Source organism: Gobio gobio, assembly GCF_949357685.1.
Source record: "Gobio gobio genome assembly, chromosome: 22".
NCBI lineage: Eukaryota > Metazoa > Chordata > Actinopteri > Cypriniformes > Gobionidae > Gobio > Gobio gobio.
In genome coordinates this window covers 37998693-38026407 of record NC_137118.1, presented here as the reverse complement: position 1 = coordinate 38026407, position 27715 = coordinate 37998693, and the positions used below count along the sequence as shown (strand labels likewise).

The 27715-nt window shown below is 38.7% G+C and overlaps 2 protein-coding genes and 1 long non-coding RNA gene across 3 annotated transcripts in view; 2 read left to right on the top strand and 1 right to left on the bottom strand.

Moving 5' to 3' along the window:
- LOC307118620 (trace amine-associated receptor 13c-like) overlaps positions 1-27715 on the top strand; it is a gene marked incomplete at both ends in the record, with an annotated part of 186017 nt that overhangs the window by 138718 nt on the left and 19584 nt on the right. The window lies entirely within an intron of this gene.
- Positions 2943-8849, top strand: LOC307118632. Its single transcript, XR_013815562.1, has 4 exons — positions 2943-3755; positions 4526-4575; positions 5995-6095; positions 8668-8849. It is a non-coding gene; the product is annotated as an uncharacterized lncRNA (long non-coding RNA).
- On the bottom strand, positions 25020-26018 carry LOC307118630 (trace amine-associated receptor 13c-like; the record flags this gene model as incomplete). The annotated part of the gene is made up of 1 exon (XM_079804314.1): positions 25020-26018. The coding sequence occupies exon 1, from the start codon at positions 26007-26009 to the stop codon at positions 25020-25022; it is 990 nt and encodes a 329-aa protein (XP_079660440.1). The 5' UTR covers positions 26010-26018.

Here is a 27715-nt window from a genome sequence, read left to right as displayed (position 1 = left end):
ATCATAGTATCTTCTGGTCACACTCTAGCTGATCATTAACCAGTCAGTGGTGCAATCTGACTCAGACTTGTTGGAGCCATTGGAGCAGGGATTTAATTTATATGCAGAGCTGTGGAAGAGAAAAGCATCTCTGATGTTCCTCAAAACGACACATCACTTTGATCCCATGTGAGAGAAACTCCAGACGCTACAAATATGCACTGGTCTATCTCTAAGTTACTCGCCAAGTGGCAATGACCCTTTGAGGTCACACAGCAAGTTGGGGATCTTAATTATGAGGTGGTACAAACAAACAGGGGCAGAGCACGTCAGATATATCACCTAAACCTCCTTGTGAGTGAGGGGGAGTCAGTGATGTTGGCGACGGCGGTGAGTGGGGAGATCTTGGGCCAGAAGTGAGCATCAAAATTCAATCTCTTGCTCTGGCCCGTGGCGGAGATCACCTCTCGCCCTTGCAGCTCACTGATATAGCTAGGTTACAAGCAGAATTTGCAGACATGTTCTCGCACCTGCCTGTTTGAACGAACATCATTCAGCACCATATTGAGACCAAGCCGGTCCGGTGCACAGCCGGACGGATCGGTTATCTGAACACAAAAAAAGGTAGTTCAGATTATGCTAGACATGGGAGTAATAGAAGAATTCCACAGCAATTGGGCGAGCCCGATAGTTTTAGTGCCTAAAATGGATGGCTCTCTCCGATTCTCGGTGGATTATCACAAGGTGAATGCTGTATCGAAATTCGATGCATATCCAATGCCATGGGTTGATGAGTTACTTGATCGGCTTGGTACAGCTCGATTTTATTCAACACTGGATTTGACTAAAGCATATTGGCAGATCCCCTTAAAGGAACACTCCACTTTCTTTGAAAATAGACTAATTTTCCTACTCCCCTAGAGTCAAACAGTTGAGTTTTACCGTTTTCAAATCCATTCAGCCAATCACCGGGTCTGGCGGTAGCACTTTTAGCATTGCTTAGCATAGATCATTGAATCTGATTAGACCGTTAGCATCTCGCTCAAAAATGACCAAAGAGTTGCAATATTTTTCCTATTTAAAACTTGACTCTTCTGCAGTTACATTGTGTACTAAGACTGGCGGAAAATGAAAAATTGCAATTTTCTAGGCCGATATGGCTAGGAACTATACTCTCATTCCCGCGTAATAATCAAGGAACTTTGCTGCCGAGCCATGGGTGCAGCAGGCGCAATGATATTACGCAGCGCCTGAAAATAGGCAAACTTCCATCAACATAACCAACGTGACAACCTGCTTGCACAGGGAGCATGCTGGGGACTATTTTCAGGTGCTGCGTAATATCATTGCGCCAGCTATGAGAGTACAGCGTTCGTTGCAGCACCAAATGCAAAATAATGTCCTATTCATAGATGAGTTGGAGAACCGCAGTTTTTTGCATCTGCAGTTAGGAGTTCTAAACCATTGGGCGTGACTCCCGCTCACAGCCAGTGTTGGGCACGTGACTTTAAAAAAGTAAATAGTTATAGTTACTAGTTACTTCTTACAAATAGTAACTGAGTTAGTAACTGAGTTACGTCATTATAAAAGTAACTAATTACCAGGGAAAGTAACTACTGTGATACTTTTTTTTTTCAAATGTTCAAATATGTCAAATAACTTGGATGCCCCCAATTTTAAATATGTTAAATGAATGAATTGGACACTAAATAGAATAAATTGCTATTATAAAACATTGTACATTAAATGTACACTATTGTAATATTGCTGTGGGACAATTTGAGAGACACCTATCAAATTCAATATATTACTGTAAATATTATCAGTAGTATCACTACTATGGTTTAAATATTGTGTAAATAGTATCAGTACTTCTTTACTACTCCTCTGGTAGTGGAGCTCACGTTATCACCTGGGTTTTTAGCCACTAATGTTGTGGCTGTGATGATGTGAGGCTTCATTAGATTAGAATTACTGGCCACCGACGTGGAGAGACTCTTTCTTCCTGGGCATAAGCTGCACGTTACATAAACATTCTTACCTTTCACCTCAACGAGGGAAAAGTAGCGCTTATACTTCCAGTTTGCGAAAACTACCTTTGAAGTTGTTGGACTGCCATCGCTGACTGTGCATATGCGTGTGTGTGTGTGTGTGTGTGTGTGTGTGTGTGTGTGTGTGTGTGTGTGTGTGTGTGTGTGTGTGTGTGTGTGTGTGTGTGTGTGTGTGTGTGTGTGTGTGTGTGTGTGTGTGTGGGCATGATTTTGTGAAATATCAGGACACAAATGTGTATAATGACATGGGTATGACATACACTGTTAGACTTTACCGCAATTTTACAGTTACTTACCGCAAAAAAGCCCAGTAAAATACCATTTATATTATTTACGGTTAGCTACTGTAATATGCACTGCATTGTGGGTATTTTTAATGAAATTTACAGTAACTTACTGTATATGGGAATTTGCAGTATTTTACTGTTTACGTAAAAGCAGTAGTGCTACTGTAAACAAAGAATACACACACACACACACACACACACACACACACACACACACACACACACACACACACACACACACACACACACACACACACACTGGATGTTTAAAAGTTAAATAAAAACATGTGGATGGAAGGATGTAAAATTAGTTCTTTGTGGGAGACAAAGAAGTAATTTTTATATTTAGTATTTTCTCCTACCCTTTTCACATTTTCGGGTTTCTCAGAGCAGAAGTCGTCATAGTTGGGTTAAATTGTATAGTGGTGAATGAGAGAATACAATAATTATATATTTTTTGTGTGCCCAATTGCTCAAATAGCAAAAGAAAAACTCCACAATAGTGATTTCACAACTTTCAAAAAGAGGAAAAAATAGAGTATAGAATAAATAGAGTAAAGTATTAGTGTTATAAATGTATTTCGAATTCGCCTCATAGGAGGAGCTTCTGCCAGCGGCTCGTCTCGTTGAGAAATGACTGACATGGGCTGTGTTTACACGTCTTTTTGTGTTAAAACTGTTAATGTGTGACAAAACGTAGTTTTAAGACTTTTTCAGTCGGTAATGTAGTTGTTTAAAGCTCAAATCTGTGGTTTATTTATAAGAAGAGTGCCTATTTTAACATTTTATCTGGTGTTTTCGGAGATGTGAGCTCCAGTGAGTCAGCGGCGTTCAGCGCTTGTTTACCCGGCGAGAGTAGACTTTCCTCGGCCAGTCCTTCTGACGTCTGCCGCTGGCTCTGATGTCTCTGTGGCGTCTCCAGCTATAATTAGTCTTGTGGAGATTTAACGGCCCATATTTGCTCTCATGGATCTATAATTTGTTCCCTGGCAAATCGTTTAGGCTGAGGGCAAAGTTAAGTTTCATTACTTGTTTATTGTTCGGCTATAAATGTACGTTGCAAAATAAAATGACGGATCATGAGATATAAAATGCTAACGGTAGGCTACACACACACACACACACACACACACACACACACACACACACACACACACACACACACCTACTGTTAGCATTTTATTTCTCATGATCCGTAATTTTATTTTATTTATTATTATTTTAATGCCAGAGTAATACCAGTACAAGTGTGGTGATATAAATGTAATTTTTAAATGTTTAAAAAATATATTTATAAACTTTGCTTACACCTCACACAATTTAAATTGTTTACTCGCGTGCCAAGCCCGCGCAAATTAGGTTTGTGTCGAGTGCGCGCATAACGGACGTCCCTGCCTGTGGATCGGATCGCCAGACACCAGCTGCGAGCTTTCCTGAGGTAAGAAGTTTTTATTTGACAAATTTATCACAAATGTCTTTGATACTTTTAAAACGTAAACCAATATCCATTAAATATAGCTACATACATGAAGAAAGTAAATAATAATATCGAATTGCTATTACTATATGACAGTCTCGGGGAACTGTTCGTTTTCCTCAAGAACCGCTTTCATAACCCATTAAATTTGCATACAATTGACTAACTGTTACCTGCATTGTACATTATGTACCAAATGTTGTATTTACGCGAACAATGGTTTCCGTCTTTTCACGGCCAGTTATAGTTACATATTTTCGTTGACAGTTAAATGTGTGTGACGCCATTTGAAGGAACGTTAGCGCCTGAGCGGTGTCAAAGGCTGTCTCGCGCGCCCGCTCTCTCTCTCTCTCTCTCTCTCTCTCTCTCTCTCTCTCTCTCTCTCTCTCTCTCTCTCTCTCTCTCTCTCTCTCTCTCTCGAAAATAGAACATTTACGCCAGTGTATACACCAGAGGATTAATATATATTCAAGTAAAATAATAATTAGTTCAAGTATGTTCATTGTGGCTTCTTATTTATTATATTATTTCATATGAATTCATTTTTACATGCCACTGTAGGCTCTATTATTGTCTTCTCTCTTTTTTCAGTGTTGATAGTCATTTGATTGTGTAAGTGGTCAATCTAGCAGTCATCCTATATCTGTGAATTATCATGTGCATAACATTTAGGCACCATTAGTCAATAAACATTAATGAAAATTTCTTATTTTTCTCTCTTGTGTCAACAGGAGCTAACAACACCCCAGAAAGAGCCACAGCACTGATCATCTTTGGCTTTGTAAGTATATATTTTGACTAACATTATGTGATTAACGTCTTTTAATGCATAACATTTTATTATTTCAAAAATACTTGTTGCCTACATTTCCTACTTGGCATCTATTTGTTATCTTGTTGTGACTGTTTAGTCTCATGTGGGATATGTCACTGCATAACATGACAAAGTAATTAAAAATGATTCATTGTATGCACTTAAAAATTTGTGTAACACTTTACAATACGGTTCATTAGTTAACTACATTAGTTAACATTAACTAATAATGAACTGCACTTATAAAGCATTTATTTATCTTTGTTAATGTTAATTTCAACATTTACTAATGCATTATTAAAATCTTGCTAACATTAGTTAATGCACTGTGAACTAATATGAACAGCTGGATTTTTATGAACTAACGTTAACAAAGATTAACTAATGCTGAACAGAGGTGTTGTTCATGGTTAGTTCATGTTAACTAATGCATTAAAGGGTTAGTTCACCCAAAAATGAAAATTCTGTCATTAATTACTCACCCTCATGTCGTAAGACCTCCGTTCATATTCGGAACACAAATGAAGATATTTTAGTGTAAAGCTGATGGCTGAGAAAGGCTTCAGACAGGCCTCCATTGGCATTCAGTACATTGACACTTCCAATATCCATGAAAGGCACTTAAAACGTCGTTACAAAGTCCATCTCACCACAGTGACTCTATAATAATTTTACGATGCGACGACAATAGTTTTTGTGCGAAAAAAAAAATCAAAATAACACCTTTATCCAACTTGTTCTCGACTTCCGTGTGTGCCTCCACGACGCATGCGCGAGAATATGACGTAGATCCGGCGTTCGGGAATCCATGAAATACACACTTAAGCCCCATTTTGAGAACTACGCCGAGACCTAAAGCACGATCAATGTAGAATTCAACATCTTAGACACGCGCGTCTTCCTCTGCTCGTAAACAAATCGCTTCTGGGTCATATGTCCGAACGCCGGATCTGCGTAATATTCTCGCGCATGCGTCGTGGAGGCACACACGGAAGTCGAGAACAAGTTGGATAAAGATGTTATTTAGATTTTTTTTTGCGCACAAAAACTATTGTCGTCGCATCGTAAAATTATTATAGAGTCACTGTGGTGAGATAGACTTTGTAACGACGTTTTAAGTGCCTTTCATGGATCTTGGAAGTGTCAATGTACTGAATGCCAATGGAGGCCTATCTGAAGCCTTTCTTAGCCATCAGCTTTCAACTAAAATATCTTCATTTGTGTTCCGAATATGAACGGAGGACTCACGGGTCTCGAACGACATGAGGGTGAGTAATTAATGACAGAATTTTCATTTTTGGGTGAACTAACCCTTTAACTAATGTTAGCTAATACAACCTTATTGTAAAGTGCTACCAAAATATGTATACATTATTTTATATGCAGATCATATCCAACCAGTGACCAGAAAACAGAGAGACTGAGGAATAGAGAAACGGACAAAGCTGGACTACAACTAAAACCTGAACTAAAAACTAATCATGCAAGTATGTACAGGTGCAAGTATTTAATTATTTGCAATTTCTGAGAGACTTTTATCTTTTAATTTTCAGCCAACCTCGTCTTATGCTGCCTTCATGTGCTAGAAATTTCCTACTTCCCACTTCTGAAGTTGTGATTACGAGCTCATCACATTCAGATTTTGACTTGAGAGGGCGTTCATGTCCAATTTTTTAACTAGGAAACTAGTTCAGTAATTCCAATAGCACGTGAAGGCAGCATAAGATGTCAGTTGAGCAGGAGGTGACGTTTGACTACCACACCACAGGTGATATGAAGTATATCATATCATGAAATTGCTCTTATAGTCAGGGTGTCCGCGGGGTTGTAAAAGGTAGTAAATGAAATTAGCCAAAATTAAGGGCATTAAAAAGTAGTAAAAAGTACTAAACGTCATCTGACGAGGTATTACATTTTCGAGCCCAATTTTTTTTAGATAAATTTTCAATTTGTGTTAAGGACAGGCCTTTTTTTTCTAAAATTCGCGTGGATTTATTTATATGTTTAGAGTAGGACCTGCGCGATATCGTGTGAGGTGGTGTTCGTTCGCGCGCGCTGAAACAAACTGGGTCCGCGGCTGGCTTGCTGACAAACATGTACCTCGAGCTCGCTTCCATTCAGTAATTAAAGCATGGGGAAATGCAAGTTTTCGGACCTCTGGCTGGAGGACTCACAATTTAAAGTCTGGCTTAGGCCAGTAGTTTGCAACAGCCGCGAGGCTTATTGCCACGTCTGCAAGAAGACAATTAATATAACCTGGGTGGGGGTGAATGGCGTCAAATCGCACCAAGCTAGGATGCACGGACGTAGCGAGCAGCTTCCCATACCAATGTTCTGTGCTACAGATGCATCAACGACCTCAACCTCCACTGCTTTGCCCTCAACCCCGACTGCTCTCCCGATTCAAACCACTGCCAGTAGCCTAACGTTAGTCTAGCAGCATCATCAACAGTGCGTGACAGACGGCAGACAGCAGACGCTATGCCCTATCACCACCGCTACATTGCGAGCTGAGGTGCTGTGGTGTTTAGACCTTGCAACTAAACACCACTCTTTAAATTTGAATCTATGGCATTGAAGAGCTGTTTCGAAATATGCAAGTTGCTTAAAGCTTGGCATACACTGTGCGATTTCTGTGCGATTTCAGCAAGGTTACCTACTCACACTGTACGATCGCATGCGATGTAAAGCCAAAGCTCACGGTTTATGTGCTCACACCATGGCTCGGATCCTCGAGCGCGACTTGTCTGCTCACTGTATGAGTGAAGATTTAGCATTTACTATTTATGTATATAAATGATTATTATTATTATTAGGGTAGGCCTACTTTTATTATTAAATTGATAATACATTTAATTTGCCCCCGTGATAATTTCATAATGCATCAATGCACAACCGACATGCTGCATAATAAAAGAATAGATAGATTAGCTTACTCCTCATTATTTAAATACATTTTGCACAATTAAACAAGGAATTATAGGCCTATAATTAAAATGATTATCAGTCTATAATATGTCAGAACACTACAATAATATCAGTATTATCAGAAAGTAAGAGCAGCTTTATTTAAAAAAAAACTTGTTTAACACGAAATGGGCCTATACTTCTCTTCTAATTTGTTTCACAATATGGGCCAAAAGAGAAATATTAAGAATATAAATTCAGACAGTTATAGGCTATACGTTATCAGCATATGTTAAAGCAGATTTATATAAATAAAGAGATATCTCTTGTCTCTGTGAGAATATGCGCCGAAAGCTTGTCAGATTTTACGTTCACTTTCAGTAGTGAATAATTGACCAGGTTTGAGACTTCACCGACTCTCGCACACATTACGTTTTTGTGTGATATCCACTGACTCGCCTTCATGATTTAAAACGAAAAAGAAAAAAAATCTATATTGCGCCGTGAAATTGTTCTCGTTTCCCTCTGTACACTGCACGAACTATGAAGAAGATGTCTCCTTCCTCTTCTGTCTTTATTTCTATTCTCATCTCTGTGGGCAGTTGATGTTAAGTTAAAATGACCTCGTTACATTGTGATGCAATATGTTATTCCATTTGGAAAGATATTTCATTTACGCTACTATAGTTGCAGCTTGAAGTCGTGCTGGTATTAAAAAATATTTTGAAGGTATTAAAAAAGGTAGTAAAAGGTATTAAATTCAACTTAAGAAGTTCTGTATATACCCTGATAGTGTATGGAATGCTTTTTAAAGAAAATTTGCGGGGGGGAAAAGGAAAATGTTTAGATGAAGTAATGGAGATGGTGTGAACATGGCCTTTACATGTTCCAGCGTGAGCTGGAGGGAGGTGTCTTCCGTCAGCAGCTTGCTTTCTGATTGGGTATTGTTGCGTTTCACATGATAATCTCCAGAGCGCGCACGCTTGTCCTCGGGATAGAGATATATAATATAAGTATAACTATGAATAATAATAATATAACAAGTATAACTATGAATAACTGCTGTTGCACAAGTTGTTACCTCATCTGTCCATGAACAAATTTAGATGAGATAAACCATTTCTCACACATTTTCCCTCTGTTTTGTTTCAGATCAGCCATCAGTAGTTTACCAGTAGGGAGGCCAGCCAAGACCAACTGGGGTATTTTGTTCATACTTTTTGTTGCCATATCGTCATGATCTCTGCTTTGATTTGTTGTAATGAATTCAGTTCTCTATTTTTTTTCTGTTTTTTGTAATTGATTGTGACGGTGAATAAAAAATATACTGATGTACATGGACTCAAGTCTCTTATTTGGAATTTATTAAATGTATTATTTATTTTATTGCATTCATGTAAAATATTCAAAATAAAGTAATAACATATTAACATATGCATATTTTGTAAAATAAAAAGTAAAATAAATTACAGTAAAATTACTGTAAAAATTATTATACTGTAAAAATAAATTGCAGTAAGGGCATCATACTGTAAAATGAAATTGCAGTAAGGGCATCATACTGTAAAATTAAATTACGGTAAGGGCATCATACTGTAAAATTAAATTACGGTAAGGGCATCATACTGTAAAATTAAATTACGGTAAGGGCATCATACTGTAAAACACATTTACAGGTAAGCTACTGTAAAGGGGCAATTACAGTAACTTACTGGCAATAGTGCTGCCAGTAAGTTACCGCAAAAATACAATAAAATGTCTAACAGTGTAGGTATTACAAAAAGAGGGTGAAATATGAGGACGTTCCCCATGTCCTCACTTTTCAAAATGCTTATAAATCATACAGAACAAGGTTTTTTTCACAGAAAGTGAACTGCACAGTCTCCTGTGAGGGTTAGGTTTAGGGGTAGGGGCAGTGTAAGGGGATAGAAAATACGGTTTGTACGTGAACTCAACCTATCAACCTCAACCTTGTCTTCCACCCACCAATCATCATCAGTTATGTGTAGCTCCCAACACGCATGGCTAGTAACGCCACTTTTTTTTTTCTCAGTAACGCTAACGGCATTGTAAAGGAAGAAACAGTAATTCGTTTGATTACTCGTTACTGAAAAAAGTAATTCCGTTAGTAACACTGCTCACAGCTTGAAAATTTGTGTCCGGATTTTTTTTTTTTTTTTAATGAATGAATATTGTTGTGTTCATGTTCATACAGTCTGAAAAACAACAATAACGATGACTATTATAAAGTCGCACAGTGTTCCAGCTTTAGTGAAGAGAAAAAGCTCACTGCGAGAGGGCCCTTGTCATCTGGGGTGTAGCCCGGGAATCAATAAGCACATGCAGACTGCATGTCAATAGTCAATGCTATATTCGGTACCAGCTGATGGCAGATGTTTTAAAACACTCCCCTCATATTTATGTTAGTCTCTGAAGACTGTTGAGCGTTGGCATTTATGACATGCAGTGTTGAGCATAGCCAATCCCAGACATGTCTGTTGAGCGCTTGAATGCAATGCCCAATTGGAGGAGTTTACGTAACATGGAATACACACAATCAAGATCAAGTGCTTCAGATCAAGCGCTTGTTCACTGGCTAAATTCTGCTTGCTAGTGAATACATTCAACCAACAAAGAGTAGAACATGCAATAGATTCATGGAACGGTGTAGTCAGATTAGACTATAACAGTTTTCGCTAGAGTGTAACAGTTTAGCTGAACAGTTGAAGCATTTGACAGTTTACATGCGTTTATAAAGAGAGCACACTCTGCTCGCTCACTGTATTCATAAAAGATTTGAATTACTATGTTCCCATGCTGTGATTTCAGTTGCTATACGGGATTAGAGTTGTTCCGATTCCGATACTGGTATCGGAAATATCACCGATACCACAACAAATTCTGGCATCGATATCGGCGATGAACCCATGTACCAATGCGATACCGTTTTCTTAAACAAAACCTAGTTATGACCGCGAGCTTTGCCTAACCACTGCACGTTTTTTCTTCAAGAAGTGAAATGAGAAAGCGTTAGCAGTATGTCCGCTGTTTAGCAGTATGTCGTCTCTGTGTGGATGGCGGGCGCCCGTGCACACACACACGCGTGACACTCGCTCGCTGTCTTTGTCCTCCCTCAGTTTCTCTACATCTACGTGCGTTTTTACAATCTATGGTCACTATATGAGGACGCGAATGCATAAACCGTCACTTCATGAGAATTTACTGTGTCATATAATGAACACAGACACTCAAAGGTGTTCACGGCTACCCGTCAAAATAAAAGTTCGGTTTAACGTGAAGAAATGGACAGAATATATTAGGCTACTATTGTAGCCTACAGTAGATTTAGCTACATCTCTATGTAATAATAATATGTCTCTACTAATAATAATAATTATGCCTAGAAGGTTGTAAAGAGATTATTTTCTGATTAATATATAATTTTTTATATTCCTACATTTATTTTTTATTCCTACATAGTTTTTTATACAGTTATATTGTAAAACTAAAATACCTTTTTCAGTTTGCAGTGTTAGATTTGTGGCTGCATTTTAAGTTATTTTTCGCTTAAGAAAAATAAATAATATTACTGTCAAATGCATGTCAGATAATAAAAATACTGTAATAAATATAGTAGTTCACTGTATGTATTTGTTCATATTTTATTAAGGGATAAGTCTGAAGCACACCATAAAATAAATCTAGCAATTCATACAGGGCTAGTAGTATATACAGCTGTATATACAGATACACAAATACCCCTTTTCCACCAAAGCAGAGCCAGAGCTAATTCAGAGCCAGAGCTAGTCCCAGTTCTTAGTTGGTTCGACTGTGGAGCTTTCTAAGAACCGTTTGCTTTTCCACAAGTCGAGAGCCACAACAGAGCCAGGTCTTACGTCACTGTGTATACGTCATATCTTTCCCAGCAACGCTAGCGCGCTAGCGCCAAACACAAACACACCATCAACAATGGCGGACGTTGCGTTGCAATTGATGTTCATGGCTTTGCGGACTTACATCGGCATCCAAACACGGCGGATCCAACGTGTTCGTGCGGCTCGCCGTAATTTGTACAGACGGAGATTACAGGCGAGAGTAACGGTATGTACATAACATTTATTTTTAACAATAAGATGTCAACTTTAGCCTCAGCATGTTGCTACCATCCTAGCATCGACTTTGCTTATAATCAATCACATTGTTGTTAAATAAAAATGTATTAAGCATTGGTGTAAGAAGTTTACTGCTTTCTAAAAACTCTACTAGAAGTGCAATTTACCTAAGTAAAAGTATGTCTGTATTATAAGCAAAAGTCACTCACAATATTAAAACCAAAAGTAGTTAATCTGCAGAAAAATGTGTCCATTGTCAGTTGTTCTATTCTATATAATATTTTTAATTTTTCTTACTGCTGCTTTAATGTTTAGCCTATATTGCATTGTACTGCTGTTGCCAATTTTTATATCATATATACATACATACATATATATATACATAAAAAATATATAAAATGCACAGTCCCTCTATTGCCCATAAATGAGACTTTTTTTTTTTTTTTTATCTTTACAGGCAATCTTGCAGCTGAAGGCAAGGAGGAGGTCACCTGTAATGTGGGCATATCCACGATCTGACCACTGGTGGGACACAATTGTTCCGGATTTTACCCCGTTACAATTCATGCAGAATTTCCGTGTGTCCCCAGCATCATTTGAGTATATCTGCAGTCGGGTCAAGCATGTCATGGGGAGAAGGAACACAAACTACCGTTTGTGTGTCCCAATCCGAAAGCGTGTTGCTATTGCCATCTGGAAACTGGCCACGGGTGGTGAATACAGGACCATCAGCCATCTTTTTGGAGTAGGCCTCAGCACTGTGTTTAATTGTGTTCAGGAATTCTGCAACACAGTCATCACGGTGCTGCTTCCTGTCCACATGAAATTTCCTGATGCTGACAAGTTGTTAGAAATGGCCACTTTCTTTAATAATCGTTGGAGAGTTCCACAGTGTGTTGGTGCAATTGATGGCAGCCACATTCCAATATTTGCACCAGAGGACTATCCACGAGACTATTTTAATCGGAAAGGCTGGCATTCTATTGTTCTGCAAGCAGTTGTGGATGGCAAAGGTCTTTTCTGGGATGTTTGTGTTGGCTATCCAGGGAGTGTGCATGACGCCAGAGTGCTCCGACAGTCACATTTGTGGGAGGTCCTAAGTGATGGGGAATTACTTGGGCAAAACAAAGTGACCATCTCTGGCTGTGATGTTGGACATTACCTGATAGGTGATCCAGCGTACCCAATGCAGAATTGGCTCATGAAGCCCTTTTCTGACACTGGCAGACTGACCCCTGATCAACACACCTACAACTACAGGCTGAGCAGTGCACGATCGGTTGTGGAGATGTCTTTTGGGAGATTAAAAGGACGATGGAGGTGCCTCCTAAAAAGAAACGACTGCAAGCTGGAGCTGAGCAAGAAGATGGCACTGACCTGCTGTGTGCTCCATAACATTTGTGAGGAACATGGTGACAATTTCACTGAAGAGCACCCAGACAGGACTGTAAACATTCAGCCTCCTGTCCAGACAGTACCTGAGCATGCTAACGCAGAAGGGGCCGACGTCAGAGCTGCATTAATGATGCATTTTAACGGAGGGAACGAGTGATTCTTTCAATACAACAATTCCATATTTTTGTAACACCGCCATTTGTGTTTAAGGACATCTGGACTGTCATAAATTGTATTATGTATTATTCTCTTCCATTGATTAAAAAACTGAACCAGACATTTGTATTAAGAAACATGTTTATTTAAACCAAAAAAAACTAATACAAATATTTATCAAACAGTGCAAAATGTAAAAATGTAAAGTGCAGTAAATAAATTGTAAATAATTTAAATAAAAAGTGTACATAAAAAGAAACCAAAAACACTGGTGATGTGCAATTCTTGTGCAGTTCTTTGTGCAAATTTTTGGCGCTCATTTGTGCAATTTTTGGGCGCTCATTTTTGCACTTGTGCCTCCATTACAGCCACCATGCGCCCCATGAGTCCAAGCAGCGAATGTGTGTCCGCTCGCATGTCCTGCCGCAAGGCATCGTCCAGGTCTTTGCTGTGCTGCAAAAACCTCTCATCTGCCCTTTCTAAATACTGCACCAGTTCTGAAGTGCTGTCTCTCTTCCTTTTTCCTGTGTAAAACAATAATAGCAGATGACAGATCAATGTGTTGTCATAGCATTGCAAAAAAAAAAAAATTCTGCAGGGAAATATGCGTATGCATCTGCTATATGATTAAATACTATTTTATATTATAGCATTATACATCACTATCACTTCACATTTTGCTCATGTCCCATATTATTTCCTACGCATAATATTGTATAAAGCAAGTTAATGTAATTAATGTTACATATCAAAGCATTTTGTGTTGATGTTCATTAAGTTAAATGAAAGGAAAAAACGTTATTTCCGTATCTTTTAGATAGATACATACATACACATGTGTGTATATATATATATATATATATATATATATATATATATATATATATATATATATATATATATATATATATATATACACACACACACACTCACACACTTACATATACATACACACACACATAGAATGTTTGCATAGTGTACGGTGTGCCCATTTGCACAGAAAGTCTTACCCCGTTCAGAAGATGTAATGTTATCCCCAGAACTGCTACACGACGGCGTGGGAGAGCTGCAGCCCAGCGGTGGCGGTAACGCGACGGTTTCATCACCGTCGTTGATGGCAGACAATTCTATAAACAAAAACAAGACAGTGCATCAATAAAAAACACTTTTTTTGTCCACTGTTTTTTATACACGGTTCTGCTGATACTTTAAACAATGAAATCACAGATACAACTATCCTAGCTATCAACATTGCAAACACTAATATGAGTAATTAGTACCTTGCTAAACATCTAAAAACACAACTGACTGGGAACAAGTAAAATATTGTAAAAACAGAACTTACCAGGATCATTGCAACTTTGCTGCAGTGAATCATCCGCCATGGCCTCGAGCACTATTGTCGCCGAATTCAGTGCCCCAGTGACCTGGCATGCCGGTCGATCGCCGAGGACCGAGTCGAGGACGTCGAAATGGGGGTTTCGGCGTGGGCGACCATTGCCGCTTCTACCGAGATCCTTTTTTTGGTCCCTGTAGTCTTTTTTTAGTTTTTTCAGTTTGTTGCTTATCTGGACGATGTTCCTGTCGAACCCCGCTGTAGCCATGTCCCGCTGGATCTGCTGTAAAACTGGTTTCGTCCGTGAAGCCCCGTCTAGTTTACTCTGGACTTCTGCAGAGGACCAGAGTGCTAAAAAGCAGCTAATTTCCTCCTCGGACCACTGTTGCTTTTGTCTAAGCGCGTCCATTGTTGTGTTTAGCGTTAGCTGCTAATTCAAAAATGGCGGTCACAAGTTTGTGGTCTTGTTGGTCATGGTAACCCCGCCCCCAGCCGCTGACGTAGGCGGTTCTTACTTCTAGCCCTGTTCTAGCCCAGCAATGTTTTGGTGCTACTTAAGAACCACTTTTCCTGGCTCCGAGGTGGTGCTTTCGGTGTGGAAACACAAAGAACCGATTTGAAACTAGGCTCTGGCTCCGATCTAGCTCTGGCTCTGCTTTGGTGGAAAAGGGGTAAAATAGGTCTCGGATCAGTACTCTGTATCGGCCGATACCCTGAGCCCCGGTATCGGAATCGGTATCGGGAAGGGAAAAAGGGTATCGGAATATCTCTATACGGGATGCAATCTTTATGTAAACTGGGTCGGATTGAGTATGGAATTAAATTAGTGTTGCTGTCGAATAACAAGTCGAACCTTGTTGTGTATAAAAACCTTTGATATACCCGAAATATGGTGTTGTGAGCTTTAGCGAGAATACACACTTCTGTTTTATTCATAATCGTAACTAAGGGTGCCCTAGCACAGAAAGTCCAAGTGAGACGAAACACTATATTTCTATAGTTCCGAAAATAGACAAAGGCATCCAGATATCACAGTAGCTGATAAAAACGCAGGTAGAGACATATTTACTGGAGTGACAAGAAGACGAAAGCACACAATTACTATATGGTCTGTTTGTGCCAGACGAAACCAGTATTTTTGTGTAAATAAAGCGTATTTATGCAACGACAGGTAAAATATGGTATTCGCGGTAAATTAAGAAAACAAGATTTAAAACGGAAAGACTAACTGTGTTGAGCTAATAACAATGATCCGTTTTCTGTCAATGAATGTATCCAAACAGCTGCTCACCTGTCTAATAAAACACATAATATATTATAGATCTCTACACTGAACCAATTTGCGATTCCAGCTTAACTTCAGTTAATCGTGAAGCCCCGATTAATGATGTAGTGGTCTGGGTGCATGTTGCTTTAAATATGAATGAGAATGATGGAGGCTAAAATGCTGTGCCGTTCTGTTCTGCTTTGAGATTTTATAAAACAAAATATGATCATTAACAGTAACCTGTGTCAAGCGAATAATTTACAAGGCATTATGGTTAGATTATGACACAAACAAGCAACAACAAACGATCGATCACGTTGCACAATCAAGTGTCTCATACAAATGCTTGTGACTGCTCTGTACAGACATGCTTGCGACATAAAATTGACATTGCTGTATGCAGAAAGAGCAGAGTAGTAAAATTCTACACCCAATCAACATCAGAAGTGCATAAACATTTACGTATCACTGAGATGAATGCTGATGTAGTGATGACGCCAGAGTGGTGATGAAGATTGCAGGTGTGTCTTTGATAACAGGCCCAGAGAGTCCTAATGAAAGTGACTGCTGAAACAAAATCGAAACGAAAGAAGAAATCCCAGAGGAGAGGACTGCATGCTTCTGAAATCTTAAACGTGAGTTTTTGCTCTCATTTCTGACGGAAGTAGATACTCGCATCTGTTGCCACAACGCGGTGAAATATCAAGCCACGGGAGGCCATCTAGGAGGGCAGGTCCAAAAACCTCAGGAAACTCGGGACAGCCAGAACGAGGCTACCAGTAGAAGTCGAACCTCATCCTGGCGAGCTCTTTGTAGAACTTCTGTGAGCAGAGCTATCAGGGGAAATGCGTACAGCCGAAGCCTCGGCCAAGGCTGTACCATGGTGTCCAGTCCAATGCTGGATGAGTGAGGGAAAACAAGAGGGGACAATCAGTACAGTACGTACGTAGTCGCATTATCTAAGTGCATTGTAGACATGTACACACCTTAATCTAACTTTTAACGTCGTGTAGGAGTTTTCGCCGCATTTTGTGACAGGACACACACACACCAGGCACACACACCAGGCAAGTGCAGAGGGGAGGACTTTGGGCCTCGTATCAAAAGTATATAAAGTGCCCCTCTAAACAATCATCATCAATAATATTGTGACAAATAAAATTTGAATCATAATTTATTTAACCGCGCGTACAAAACAGTAACAATGCGCTCAAATTCCCGTTTATCTTTTATGTATCTTTTAGTCTTAAATGTCATTGCCATGACGTGTTGCTATGGTGCGTGACTGCGTGTCTTGCTTGACTGCTCACTCAGACACGGCCTCCTCTATATTTTTTTTCTTTGTGTTGTAATAATTCAGCTCATTGTAAAAGTAAAATAAAATAAATTTGTATCTGTAATCCCAGATTCATCATTGTCTGCTTACAACAGCGGTCGGGAACCTCTAGGCTTGCGAGCCATATGCCATTCAATGAACGCTTGTGGCTCGACGGCAGAAAAAAACAATCCAAACAATCACGATTTTGAAACCTTAATTTCCATCATTAATCAAAGCTATTATTCGAAATGTAGGCTGTCAAGAAGGAGGCAAGATGGGCAGTGTCTCTTAAAAAAAAAACTGAAAGACACAATATATAATATTACAAAAAATAAAACAATATATATAAATTATATTAAAAAGTATAAAATCACTCGTTTTTATAAAGTCACACTGTCCAACAGCGACACCCGCAGGTGAAGTTACAGTGGTTGCCTGAGCCCATTGATTTGAACAGACCCACGAAAGTCGCGCTATGATTGGACGCCAGACAGCGTAGCGTGGCATGGGGACGTATGAAGTACCATTAATCGAGCTATGTTCTGTAACATGTAAAACGGGAACATGAACGTAATATTCGAAAAGCAACTCATGTAAACGCCTTAATCAGAATATTGTCTTATTCAGAGTAAGGTCAATAATAAGATTACTGCTGTCCATGTAAACGTAGTCTGTCAGTACGTTTACATGGACAACGATACTCCGATATGAATCTAATTAAGACCATACTCTGATTAAGAAACTACCATGTAAACAGCAATTTCTAAATACCTTAATCCGGTTAAAGCCATAATCGAATTAAACAAAAATCGAATTAAGACATGTGGAGTATGCCTATTTTAGTCGCATTATCTAAGTGCATTGTAGACATGTACACACCTTAATCTAACTATTAACGTCGTGTAGGAGTTTTCGCCGCATTTTGTGACAGGACACACACACACCAGGCACACACACCAGGCAAGTGCAGAGGGGAGGGCTTTGGGGGCTTGTATCAAAAGTATCAAAAGTTCCCCTCTCAACAATCATCAATAATATTGTGACAAATAAAACAGAATTTGAATTATAATTAATATAACAGCGCGAACAAAACAGTAACAAAGCGCTCAAATGTCCAGTTTATCTTTTACTTATCTTTCAGTCTTAAATGTCGTTGCCATGATGTGTTGCTATGGTGCGTGACTGCGTGTCCTGCTTGACTGCTCACTCTGACACGGCCTCCTCGATATTTTTTTTCTTTGTGTTGTAATTCTGCTCATTGTAAAAGTAAAATACAATAAATTTGTATCTGTAATCCCAGACTCATAATTGTCTGTTTACAACAGCGGTCGGGAACCTCTGAACCATATGGCCATTCAGTGAACGCCTGTGGCTCGATGGCAGAAAAAAACAATCCTAACAATCACGATTTTGAAACCTTAATTTTCATCATTAATCAAAGCTATTATTCGAAATGTAGGCTGTCAAGAAGGAGGCAAGATGGGCATTGTCTCTTAAAAAAACTGAAAGACACAATACCTATATAATATTACAAACATGAAACAATATATATATATATATATATATATATATATATATATATATATATATATATATATATATATATATATATATATATATATATATATATATATATATATATATATATATATATATATATATATATAAATTAGCCTTCATTAAAAAGTATAAAAATCACTCGTTTTTATAAAGTCACACTGTCCAACAGCGACACCCGCAGGTAAAGTTACAGTGGGTTGCCTGAGCCCATTGATTTTAACAGACCCACGAAAGTTGCGCTATGATTAGACGTCGGACGGCGTAGCGTGGCATGGGGACGTAATGACGTACCATTAACAGGGTTGCCAACTTTCACGCATTTGGCGTGACACTCACGCTTTCAGGCTCTGTCTCACGCTCTCACGCTGCCCAACTTAATCTCACGCCAAACTGCCAAACCTGCTTTTGATATTAAACAAAGTCTAAGCTTTTAGATTTGTTTAAGTTTTAATGCGAAATTCAAACAATAAATAGCGTTTTGGCGCTAATATGGCATAACAGTTAAAGCCAGAGTGTTGAAAAACGGAGCGACATGCTCTCTCATCTCGCGGGTGCGCGCGCGGTCACGTGCTCCACGGAGCTCTCAATACTTCTAGCGCTGTGTCAATGCATTTGAATGGCTTGATACACAACATCTCCACTTCAGGTGTTTGCAGCAAGTTTTGGTAAACAGTACAGCATAGTGTGCATTGATTATTACGTCAACCATACAGGATCGTTTTATTATAGAGAGTGATGGAGATGCAACATTGTTAACATTAATGTTTTTCCTGTATTTAGCCCTCATACACTCATACACATTGATGGTCAAATGTGACCATACACCTTAACTATTTTTCAATTGAATAAATGTTCTATATTTTAGTTCAAAATATTAATTGAATATTTTGAGATATTTTGGTACTAAATACTATCTGTGCAATAATTATGGTCCTGACCACTTAAAATATTTTTCTTCTAATAATATTTTTCTTATTTATATTACAATTAGTATTAAGGTTGATTTAGAGAATTCTTATTCAAAGAGGCAAATTAGAGTTATTTTGTGGCTTGAAAAATAATAATTTCCATTTGTAATGCCATTACCCACTGGTGCCTTTATGGCTCTTTAATCAATATACATGTATCTAATCTAGTTGCTCAAAAAAGTATTGCAGTTTTGCATTTTAAGAAATATTTTGATATGATCAAACACTAGATTTCTTTAAATGGGAAATTTTAAAATGTTAATAACGTACATATCCTTATTTCCTTATATGTACAGCAGGCTATAAATTGATACTGAAATCGATATACGATATAATCTTATATGTACAGCAGGCTATGAATTGATACTGAAATCGATATAATCGTACGGTAATTGGTTAAGTACCCCCCCCCCCCCCCCCCCCCCCCAAAAAAAAGAAAAGAAAATCTCACTCCAACCTGATCTCAAAAGTTGGCAACCCTGGGTTAGTTCACCCAAAAATGAAAATTCTGTCATTAATTACTCACCCTCTTGTCGTTCGACACCCGTAAGACCTCCGTTCATATTCGGAACACAAGTGAAGATATTTTTGTTGAAAGCTGATGGATGAGAAAGGCTTCAGATAGGCCTCCATTGGCATTCAGTACATTAATACTCCCAAGACCCATAAAAGGCACTTAAAACTGGGTCAGACCTACCCTCGTGCATGTCCATGAGCGCCTGGGCCTGGTGCACCTTAAGCAACGCCATGGCATGCAAGGCAGACACGGCCTGTCCGCAGGACCTGTAGGCCTTCGCAGTTAGACTGGACGAAAGCCTACAGGCTATGGACGGGAGACGAGGATCACCATCATTACCATCATTCTTAAAATAAGCCTAAAATGCAAAATAACAAGACCAATTAAAGATAGTAAGAGTTATTTTCAAGCACAAACTTAACAAAACATTTGAAGTAAAAAAAAAAGTACACAGTATAAACTTGTGAAAATGAAAGTAATAAATACAATTATATTTGTTAAAGTGTTATTTATCATATCATATTTATGTTGTTTTATTTTTGTAATGAGTATTTGTTAAGTCACATTATAATATTGTTTTGAACGGCTTGTGATTTACAGTGGTTACTAGCCTATATTAACTGTTTTCATTGTTTGATTGTTTTGTTTTTGCGGGTGCGGTAAATTGTATTAAAACCAGACCAAATATCGTAATAATCAAACTAAATCATAATAATTATTAATGTTAAAGCTACACTGTGATATTTTCCCCCATCTAGCGGTGAAAAGGTATATGACCATCCAGTGAATTTTAGTTTCTGTTCCTCTCAATTCCGATTTCGTTTTAACTCCTACGGTGGCCGATTTAGTCCAAGATTAACATGGCTTCCAGTTCGACCTCGTCCACTTTCGACACGGTGCCTGTGGGATATTCTGTGCGCAGTGGGATGGTTGGAACTCAACTGGCCTAATTATTCGACTAGAAAGAACTGCAGCTAATCCAGAGTGAACTTTGATGATAGTAATGTTTATTCAGTCATCCAATTGCAAGGCATAAACAGGTTTGCGTGGATATGTACATAAATGTGGTTTCTGTGAGAGAACAAATAAGGATGGTAAATATACATGATAATGACATGACAGAAGATACACAGAACTGTATAACTATACTTATAAGTTACATTTGTATAATGTAACCGTAAACCAGAGCTTATTGTACCATATATAGGCGCTAAATGCAGCTGCATTAAAAGGAGTGGAGCTGCCGCTGCTGCTGCTGCTAACAAGCAGTGTCGGATTACAAAAGTGTGTGCAGCTTTAGCACTGCAGTGCGCTCTGTATAACATTTGTTAATATGCCGATCAGACCTGATACATAATTCCATTAACATACATTACAAGCAAATATTTTCTATAAACAAATAAACATTGTTGATAACAAAATAACTGAAAGATTATTCAAATAGGTGAGCATTACGCTATTGTGTGTTGACACAAAAATACTTCTGAGGTGACATCAACTGAATTACGCGATGACACACTCTGAAACACATCTACAATGACAATAACTATTATTACTTACGGAGTTATTAACGCACAGAAATACCACACAAGGAAAAACAGACTTTTGAGGCATAAACAAGCCAGGAAAACTCTGTATAACTGTTACTGAACGCTGCTGAGATGAAAACTCTCTGCGCATGCACCAGACAAATCTGAACAAGTTGACGCGCACATGCGAGGCAGGGAATTTTGTACAGTGCCATCGAGTGTTAAAATGCGAAAGGCGAAGCTTGAATTTACGGGTATGTTCCTCTTTGGCTAATGTACTTTCAATATGCAGGGGCAACATGGCGACCTGCATTCGAACCCCTACCCGTATGTATTTTAAATGGCATATTATAAACTTACGAGAATACTTTATTACTTGAAAGAAGTAAATATACATTAATGAGCACATATATTTTTTAAAGAACTAAGTGTTTTTAGCTAAGAATAAACTAAAAAAGTTACACAGGGTAGCTTTAAAAATAATATAGGGAGTCCACTACAACAACAAAAAACATTCAAAAATGCCCCCGTTTTTAATTAATAGATAATAACAAATTATTTTTTTAGTGATATTTTGACCACTCAAATAGGAAATGTCCCCTTTTTCCATTTCAGAAATCTGGTCACCTTATGCTTAATGCTTTGAACAGCAGCTACGCTAATTATTTTCCTGTTTTGTTTTATCTCAGGGTGCCCATAACTAGAGAGTCCGTCAGTCTGGATCCAGCCTCTCATAAAGACTGCAGATGACCAACACCTGTGAAGAGACGATGACACAGCTCTGAATCAACACGCACTCATGCTCATTTCTATATACCCTAATCATTAACAGCATGTATTCTTATTTCACTTATTTCTGTGCCTTAATTTAATTCAAAACAACCTTGTTTGAAGTACAGAAGCTGAACCGCAAATTAAAAAAAATAAAAAAATCTGTAAAAAATAAACAAAGATTTCTAGAATTTCGAGATTAAAGTCTAAATATTTTGTGAATAAAGTCTAAATATTTCGAGATTAAAGTCTAAATATTTCGAGATTAAAGTCAAAATTACAAACGCAGCCTCATTGACGTAACACACACATACTACAACGCTACAGCCGCTAGTGTATTTGAACAGGGGGCTGAAAACTTGAATCATCCATCAGCCTAATTGCCCTTAACGTACAGTAAATATCACTAAACAAGAGATAAAATTGAAATATAAAACGTAGTGTTCAGGTTATGATAACGTTCATGAGACAGATAGGCCTAGCTAGAGTTTTCAAACTAGCGAACGCCTGCTCAAGAAGAATGATTGGTTTAGGCCAAAACTGTGATTGTGAATATAATTAAATAAACCATTTTATCACTATTATCTTATACATTTCTGCTCTGAGAGCAAAATCTAATTGGGATCTGAATCCAGACATATCGTTTTCTTGTGAGTAAGAGCACAATTGAGATGACAATTTTTTCTAGTATATTAGACAGAAATGGAATATTTGAAATGGGTCTGAAATTTGCTAATTCATTTGGATCTAGTTGTGGTTTCTTAATGAGAGGTTCAATAACTGCCATCTTGAACGGTCTTGGGACATGACCAAGAGTTAAAGATGAATTAAAAATATTGAAAAGTGTGTTCACATAAAGATTTCTATGGGTCAATGTGGATAAATCTAGATTTAAATTCAGAGAGACCAGCGCGTGACCTGACGGATTTGGATTATTCCTATCCAAAATGATATGAGCTTATGTATAGTGTAACTTCGAGGGTTAAAGCCGCAGGGCACGCTCACACACAACGCCAAAAACGGCTAAGTTCAATAAAAAGCAGAAACCTTTTGACTGATGAAACATGAGGACAGTTAACACATGATGTTATCATATAGGTTTTATGTGTGTTTTTCATGAATAATACAATAATGCAATGTTAATTGCCATATCCTTTATTACAGTAGGCCTATAGAAACCATTATTATGTGATGATTGTTTCAATTGTATAAAATCCATGATGAAATCTGGATGTCTTAATTTATTATTATTAATAATATAATTTGTACTACTTTTTATTGAACTTAGCTGGGAGATTTTTTTCAATTTACTGGAACGTCATAAATCATATTCATAATCATAAAGCAGATATTAATGTATAAGATAATAGTGATAAAAGGGTTTATTTAATTATATTCACAATCACAGCAGTTTTGGCCTAAACCAATCATTCTTCTTGAGCAGGCACTCGCTAGTTTGAAAACTCCTGTCCTATCTGTTTCATGAACGTTATAACCTGAACACTACGTTTTATATTTCAATTTTATCTCTTGTTTAGTGATATTTACTGTACGTTAAGGGCAATTAGGCTACCTGATGGATGATGAAAGTTTTCAGCCCCCTGTTCAAATACACTAGCGGCTGCAGCGCTGTATGTGTGTGTTATGTCAATGAGGCTGCGTTTGTAATTTTGACTTTAATCTCAAAATATTTCAACTTTAATCTCGAAATTCTAGATTTTTTTTTTTTTTACTTTGCGGTTCAGGGCTTCCATATTGAAGACACACAGATGTGTTGAATGGACTTTTGTGGATTTTAAAACAATCTAAGCAGAGAGAGAGAGAGAGAGAGAGAGAGAGAGAGAGAGAGAGAGAGAGAGAGAGAGAGAGAGAGAGAGAGAGAGAGAGAGAGGGCATATTGTGATTCACCCTTTTATGATATGATTTGATAAAACATGTTTATTTCTTTTACTTATTTTTCTTGTCTGTGTCACTTGATGGTAGTGCAGGACCCCTCATAAAATAACCCCTGTGATGGAATGCTGAAGTCGGCACATGTGTGCTGCAGATGTGACTCCGGAATCAGAGCTCAAATAGCCATGATAAAGTAGAATTTATCCATATCCAATTTGATCACCCAGAAGTCAACATCACCATTTTAATGCACTGAAGACCCCATTCATCTCAGCACGATACCCAAGGTCAAAGGTGAGTGCCTAAGGACACATTTGACACTTGTCCTAAAGTGGAAAGTACATAGTATCTACATTTATCATTTATTTAATTTGACTGAAGATTTATGATTCTTGCTCAATTTACTTAATAAGCTAATAAAACAACTGAACATTGTCACTTTTTTAATGTGTAAAAAGAAGTTTGCTTAATTGTTAAATTCTGACAAAACTTGCATAGTGTGAGAATTATACAGCAAGCATACTATATAAAACAAACTAAATACTATTAAAATTCATGTAGTGTACATTACAAAGATAAACTGTTTATCTACCTTCAGCTATTACTTAATAACAATAATGCAGTTTATGTGAAATTGCTCTCAGAGTGACGATTTTACCAATTTAATTGTAATTCATATTGTTTAAAAAATATTGACCAGAGAGGATGCTGGCTGAAATATTTTCAGAGATAAGATGTGTTTAACTGTCTTTTTAAACCAGGGATAAAATAAAGCATAGACCAGAGGATTCATACCTGAGTTTGTATACAAGACCCATGACAAAACATGTATGGTTGTGGTAGAGATTACTGATGTAGAACAGATATAGTACGGAATATAGCACAGCAGATAAATTGTCACAATGATTCCTAATGTCAGAGCAGCTTTACTCTCAGATTTCCTCCTCGCTGAACCTTCCATTACACGTTTACCACCCTTCATCATAGAGTTTATAACTTTCACTTGCTGATGTACTACATAAAATATCCTCAAATATAAAGTTATGATCAGGATACAAGGAAAAATAAAAGACATTAATAGATCAGTGACAATCCAGGCAAAACCTATCATAACAGAACACTCTCCATAACACATATCTTTTCTAAGTGAGGTGTCAAAAAATCCATTATTAATTACAAAGACAGTCATATAACCTGAGGAGCCAACCCAGCTCAGACAGATGCTTATTAAAGTTTTTGTTGTGGTGATTTTGTGTGGGTAAAGAAAAGGGTGACACACAGCCACATAACGATCTGCCGCTATTAATACTAAATTACTAAGAGATGCTGAAATAAGCATTGCAATAAATATTGAATAGAGTCCACAGAAAGTGTCTCCAAAGTACCAACATGTTTCAATCAGTCTGGTGGCCTCTATAGGCATGACAAGTCCAATAAGCAGGTCGGCCACAGCCAGAGAGAGAATAATCAGGTTGGTTGGAGTGTGAAGCTTCTTGAAGTGAGAGATGGAGATGATCACCAGCAGGTTCAGAAACACAGTCCATGCTGAGAGCAATGAAGAAAACACATACATGATATTGTTTTCATGTCTGGAGCGTTTTTCATTGATACATGATGAGTTGATGGCAGGAAAGCAGTATTGAGTCTCATGATCCTCTGTCTCATAGGCCATGAGTGAGTCTCCTCCTTAGGAATATTTTCTGCTCTCTTGTTACTGTACTTTCATTTATAGTGTCTGTATCAGACCAACCAACCCATCTACCACCCACTCTGATGCTGCATAATGTTGTGATTATTATTTCACATTTTCTGTAAGGCTGCTTTGAAACAATATGTATTGTGAAAAGTGTTATACAAATAAATGTGAATTGAATTGAATGAATGCACTCTACATTTAGAGTGATTTCTTATCAGCGGAAAATTTGTCCAAGTTATGTGTTTCAGAAAAGTACAAACCACACAGTTAGCTATCAATATATTAATAAACAATGTAATAATTTAAGGCAGAAACAATGGGCTCATTGAAGTAAAGAAAATGTCTCGGTTACGTATGTAACCCTCGTTCCCTGAGGAGGGAACGGAGACGTACGTTAGTGACTAACGAATGGGGGTTTCGCTTAGAAGCCAATAATCTCCGAGAATTCAATAGCGCCCAATGGCAGTGCCAATGCCATGGGCATGCGGAATTTGCATGCGTAACTCCGCCCCACCTCGTGGGTATATAAGGAAGTACGCTGGCAACATCGCATTATGTTACTGCTGCAGGAGCCAAGACTGAACTCCGCATTCCAGGCAGCACAGCTGACGTGGCAAAGGAAACGTACGTCTCCGTTCCCTCCTCAGGGAACGAGGGTTACATACGTAACCGAGACGTTCCCTTTCGTTCAGTCACTACGACGTACGTTAGTGACTAACGAATGGGGGTTCCAATACAACAACGCCACTCAGCTGTCATCCAGTGCCCTGCGTAAGTGTGAGTACCCTGTCGTAAGACTAGTACGGACGAAGGACTCCCACTTATCACAGGATTACCAAGGTACACTGGGAAGCATATCCCAGTGAGGGAATGCCAAGATGCCTACCCGTGGGGAGGACTTAGAGAATACACATATGACCCGCTGAGGGCTGCATATGGAAGATCTCTAGGGTACCAGCCGAAGGTGGATTTTTAACCCTAGGGGTGGCAGGGACTTGCCAAGGGAAAGACACCTGCTCACTGAGGAGGCTTACGGTGGAAATACTCGTGTGGGGGTCGCCGGAGGGGAACCATGCACACGGAGCACCTGGCCGGACATGAGGGTCTGGGCTCGAAAGGGCAGACTGAACTGATGTCGGCGTAAGCAGTGCTGGAGGAGCTCAGGGCTCTCGGGGAGCTCACCTGAGGGAAAATATCGCACGTATCCAGTCCTTGGAGTGGAATGGCGAGCAAGCGAAGACACCTGAGCTTGGCCCATTACCGGCCACCCGTAGGGGCGAGTACATAGTTGGACACTGGCTCCACTCGGAGATTGTAGAATCTGGCGAATGTGTTAGGTGTCGCCCAGCCTGCAGCTCTGCAGATGTCTGTTAGCGAGGCGCCATGCGGTAGAGCCCAAGAGGAGGCCACACTCCGGGTGGAGTGTGCCCTCACACCAAGGGGACATGGTCGACCTTGCTGCTGGTAAGCCAAAACAATGGTGTCCACTATCCAGTGAGACAACCTCTGCTTTGAGAGAGCACTTCCCTTCCGCTCTCCACCATAACAGACAAAGAGCTGGTCTGAGGTCCTGAAACATCGCGTACTGTCTACATAGGCGCGGAGAGCGCGTACTGGACAGAGCAATGCCAAGGCTGGGTCTGCCTCCTTCAAAGGCAGCGCTTGCAGGTTCACCACCTGAT